This window comes from Macrobrachium nipponense, chromosome 27 (assembly GCF_015104395.2).
Source record: "Macrobrachium nipponense isolate FS-2020 chromosome 27, ASM1510439v2, whole genome shotgun sequence".
In the NCBI taxonomy this organism is placed as follows: Eukaryota; Metazoa; Arthropoda; class Malacostraca; order Decapoda; family Palaemonidae; genus Macrobrachium; species Macrobrachium nipponense.
In genome coordinates this window covers 47,196,487-47,201,126 of record NC_087216.1, presented here as the reverse complement: position 1 = coordinate 47,201,126, position 4,640 = coordinate 47,196,487, and the positions used below count along the sequence as shown (strand labels likewise).

General features: G+C 40.2%; 1 protein-coding gene across 1 annotated transcript in view; it reads left to right on the top strand.

Annotated features, from left to right (window-relative positions):
• The window catches only part of LOC135200692 (uncharacterized), a 3,805-nt gene extending 855 nt beyond the window's left edge, over positions 1-2,950 (top strand). The window contains exons 2-3 of the mRNA XM_064229300.1: positions 1,922-2,016; positions 2,897-2,950. Of these exons, the coding sequence (XP_064085370.1) occupies positions 1,922-2,016; positions 2,897-2,950 (149 nt within the window). The remainder of the gene's footprint in view (positions 1-1,921; positions 2,017-2,896) is intronic.
• The last annotated feature ends 1,690 nt before the right edge of the window (positions 2,951-4,640 follow it).

Sequence of the window (4,640 nt, the reverse complement as noted above, 5' to 3'; positions counted from 1 at the left end):
TGGACAGTTTCGTGCTCCAAGAATTTCCCCACCCCTAATCTCTTCCTCAGGACAGTCTTTTTGTTAAATGCTTTTTTGCACACGGATGCTTTCTGGAATAAGCCATCGGAGGATTACACAGGATGTTTACTTCCATGACTTTCTGGGATTTAAGATGATTATCCCTAACATCTTCATTTAGTCTAACTTGGAATGGTCTAGAGGATCTATACCAGAAAAGACCGTGAGTCTGCTTCCCTCAGCACCTGGAAGGAGGGATTTTTTGGGAGCACTTTTAATTCTAGCCATGTACCTTAATCCTAGTTCTTGCCTTCTCAGATCAAGGGGAAGTTGGTTAGTATCAACATATTGCTTTCAACAGGCGAAGTTCTAAAAGCCCCTGAGCATATTCTCAGCCCCATATTGTGTACAACATCTAGTTCCTTCAGCCTGGTTTGACAAGCTGAGGAATAAATCTGACAGCCATAGTCTAGCTTGGATCTACACAACGAGTCATATAGTCTCAGCAGGATTTTTTATCAGCTCCCCAACTAAATCCAGAAAACAACCTTCAAAATATTCAGAGATTGTTTAACCTTAATCTTTAAGGCGTTTATGTGGCTGGCCCATGTCAATTTCTGGTCAATGGTCATTAAAACCAAAATTTCACTTCATTTTATGAGGAATGATAGTTCCTTTTAAACCGAGTGTGGGGACCTCTTCCACACGCGGCACTAGTAAATCTTTACAGAAACTGTTTTTAGAGGAGGAGAATTTAAAACCATTCTCATCAGCCCACTTTGTAATGGCATTAACAGACCTTTGCAGATGTTTACATACTGACAAGGCATCATATCCTGTGCAGTATATTGCAAGGTCATCAAGAAAAAGTGAGCATTTTACAGGTGATGATATTTGTTGGACTATACTGTTTATTGCCACTGAAAAAAGTGTTACACTTAAAAACACTTCCTTGTGGCAAACCCTCCTCCTGCACAAAAAGGTTGGGAGAGAGTGTTGCCCACTTCGAACTTTAAAAATCTCTCTGTTAAAAAGGAATATAAAAATTAATCATTCTTCCACATATGCCCATCTTGTGCAATTGTTTTATGATGCCAATTCTCCAAGTAGTGTCATATGCTTTCTCAAGGTCGAAAAATACGCCGATAGTCTGAGATGGTTTGGAGATATTGGTCCTTTTGTTTCCAGGTACCAAACTAATCTGGTGTTTATCATTTTTTCCATCAACTTACACACACAGCTGGAAAGAGCTATTGGTCTATAGCTGGTGGCTTGGGAAGTGTCTTTATTAGGCTTTTTTATGGGAACAATTATGGATATTTTTCAGTCCTTGGGTAAAATTCCAGTTTCCCATATTTGGTTTATAATCTTGAGTAGATACTTTTTGGCATCTTCTGGGAGGTGTTTAAGCATTTCATATAAAACTGAATCACCCCCTGGAGCTGTTGATTCAGTTGAAGAGAGGGTCTCCCGAAATCCTCTTAAGGAAAATTTGTGATTGTATGGTTCAGATTTTCCAGATTCAAATTTCAGAGTCATTTTGGCATTCCGAATTCTTTGAAATTCTAGAGAATAATTGTCAGGGCTGGAAACTTGAGAAAAGTGTTTACCCAGCTCATTGGCAACTTCAGTGGGCTCTGTGATCAGAGTGTTATTGACCTTTAATGAGGGTAATGGTGACGCAACAAATTTTCCACTTAGTTTCATGATTTTGCGCCACACCACTCTCAATGGAGTTTTGGAATTGATTCCATTGATATAGTAAAGCCAACTTTCTCTTTTGGCTTTCTTGTAAAAGCGCCGCTGCTTGGCTAACGCACGATTATAGATTAATTTAGACTGAGGGGAGCCACTAGTTTTGTATCGTCGTTAGCACTTCCTAGTGACTTTCCTCAGAATACCACATGTCTTATTCCACCAGGGAACTGCAGGTCTATGAGGTTTACCTTTTGTCTTAGGAATCAAGCCCTCAGCACTCTTCAGAGTGGATTCAATGAAGTAGTCATAGGCATCCAGGTGAGAATGAAATGACTCAAACTCCCTGTCTAGATTGAATCCTTTACTGAACTTGTCCCAGTCAGCATCCTCTACCTTCCACTTAGGTAATGTTTCAGATGGAGCATTTACAACATATTTCAGATGGATCGGGTAATGATCACTTCCATTCAAATCTTCATTAACAGACCAGTTAAAGTCAAGGTGGATATTTGTTGAGGAAATACTAATGTCCAGTGCAGAAAGATGATTATTATGAATGCTGTGGAAGGTCATTGACCCATTATTATATAGGGCGACATCATTCGTGTCAACAAGGTCCTCGATTATTTTCCCTTTGCTGTCTAAACACCAACTTCCCGAAAGGGGATTGTGGGCATTAAAATCTCCTAATAAGAGAAAATGAGTGGGAAGTTGGTTAATCAGGGACTGAATATCTCCAATGTTAAAAGAAAGGTCTGGTGAGGTATAATGAACAAACCGTTATCCTTTTGTCTAATATGACTGAGACAGCAACAGCTTGTAGAGTTGTATTTAATTGTATTATGGAGTGCTGCAGAGATTTATTAACAATAATTGCAGCACCTCCATGGGCACGATCACCAATTGGGGGAAAAAGAGTTAAAAATAGCATAATCAAGTCCAGGATTATAAGGAGAGTTACCTAACATAGTCTCCTGCCGGCATACAATCCCTGGATTGAATTCATGCATTAAAACTTTCAAGTCTTCTGTCCGGGCTCTGAGACCCTTACAGTTCCACTGAAGGACATCGAACTTGAATGTTAAGGTGGTAATGTACTACTTCCCACTCTTTGGAGGGGAAGTACTGATCCTAGGGTGGAGAGGAAAATTCTCCTTAATAAGAGATTGTTTTCTTGATCCCTATTCATCTTTATCAGAGATTAGGGTTCTTGGCTGACAAACAGCTTTCTGTATTCGAGGCTAATGCTTAGGATTTTTACTGTGATTATGTGCATCACTACTGCTATTAGTCTTGGGTCGCCAAGACTGATGAGAACTCGCATGTCTTTGAACTGGATCTGCTTTCGGAACTATCTTCCTTGGCGGAGAGATCTCTTCCAGAACACTGTACCCATTTGAAGTCTTTATGATAAAACTTTCATTATTCGGGGACGCATTTCTTATACGCTTCTTGGTGGATGCAGCTGCGGTCTTATAAGGTTTCTTAGTGACTGTGATAATTGATGGATCCGAGCTAGATCTCTCTAGTTTGGGCCACTCCTTTGGTTGCTTCTTGGTGAAATTATTATTTGAGCTCATTTCCAAACTTTGCTTAGGGGCTGAATGTGCAACCGTTACATTTGTATCAGCTTGAGAAGATAAATTGTCCATGCTTTTGGAAGAACAATTTTTAGTATTGGGCTTCATAACGCGTGCTGACTCAAGTTTCTGATTATTTCCATTGCAAGGAGAAAAAGGTTTCCGATGCTTACTGTTGTATTCAATTACTGGTGGCCTCTCATTGCTAGAACTCTTCAACAACTTTATTACAGAAGCATAGGTAGAGTTGGCACTCTTGTTAGCCCCCATTACAACACGCTTTGCTGCACTGATGCTGAGATGTTCATTATCAGCCACTGCCAACATGTCTTGCTCAAACCTGTACCTGAGGCAAGTCCTAGTGTTTGGAGAGTGATCACCCTTGTACTGGAAACAATAATGGGCTGCTTCACACTTGTCCAAATTGTTATGCTCAGCAGAGCACACAGAACATCTCTTATTATTTCCACACGAGTCTTGAATGTGGCCATATTCAAAGCATTTGAGACATTGTTTAGGGTTTATTTTATATTTATTTACTTGCATCCTCTCATGGCCAACATTGATGGTATCAGGCAAGTAATTGGAGGAGAAGGTTAAAAGCATAGCTGCATCCTCTCCCAATTTTTTTACATGAGATACACAAGGAGGGCACCTAAGGAAAATCTCCTCTTCATTAAAAACATGAAACATGCAAGTCTCGGGAATAAACTACCCATTTCAGCGTGTTAAAGAATCTGTGTGATGTGATATCCTCAATATTTCCACTTTTAGGGGGTTTGAACTTTGATAATAAAACAGCTTGCTTCTCATTGCCTGCTTTTATGAGCATGTTCTTTCCATATCATTTCAGATTACCGATAGGAATAGAACCCACTTTGTTCTCAATACATTCACCAGCTTTTATGAAATTTTCCTTTCCCTCTTTATAACTGGCAACATACCATATAGGGGGAGGAAGCGTCCTGGTATAGGTTGCTGGTCCACATTCTTCGTCCTTAGGAACAAAATCAAATGGCTCATCGTTCAAATTCCTCACTGAAAACACCTTTAGATTGTGGCCATTTAATTGCAGTTGTGCCTCACTAGCTTCTTGGGGAGAGGAAAATCTAATGTAAGCATCTTAATCCTCTCCACCTTACCAAACTGTTTTGCAACACTATGCAAGCACTCGTAGTCCAACGACAGGCTTACATTAGTGCAATAATGTACTCTATTATTCACATCAAATCCACCAGTTTTAATAGCACCCTGGTGTTGCGGTGCATGGTTCCGTGTGATAGCCAAGCTCATATCTGTGTCCATGCCTGAAGTTGTCGCCAGTGCCGTTAAGTCGTCTGATCCAGGGGAGGGCAAACATTG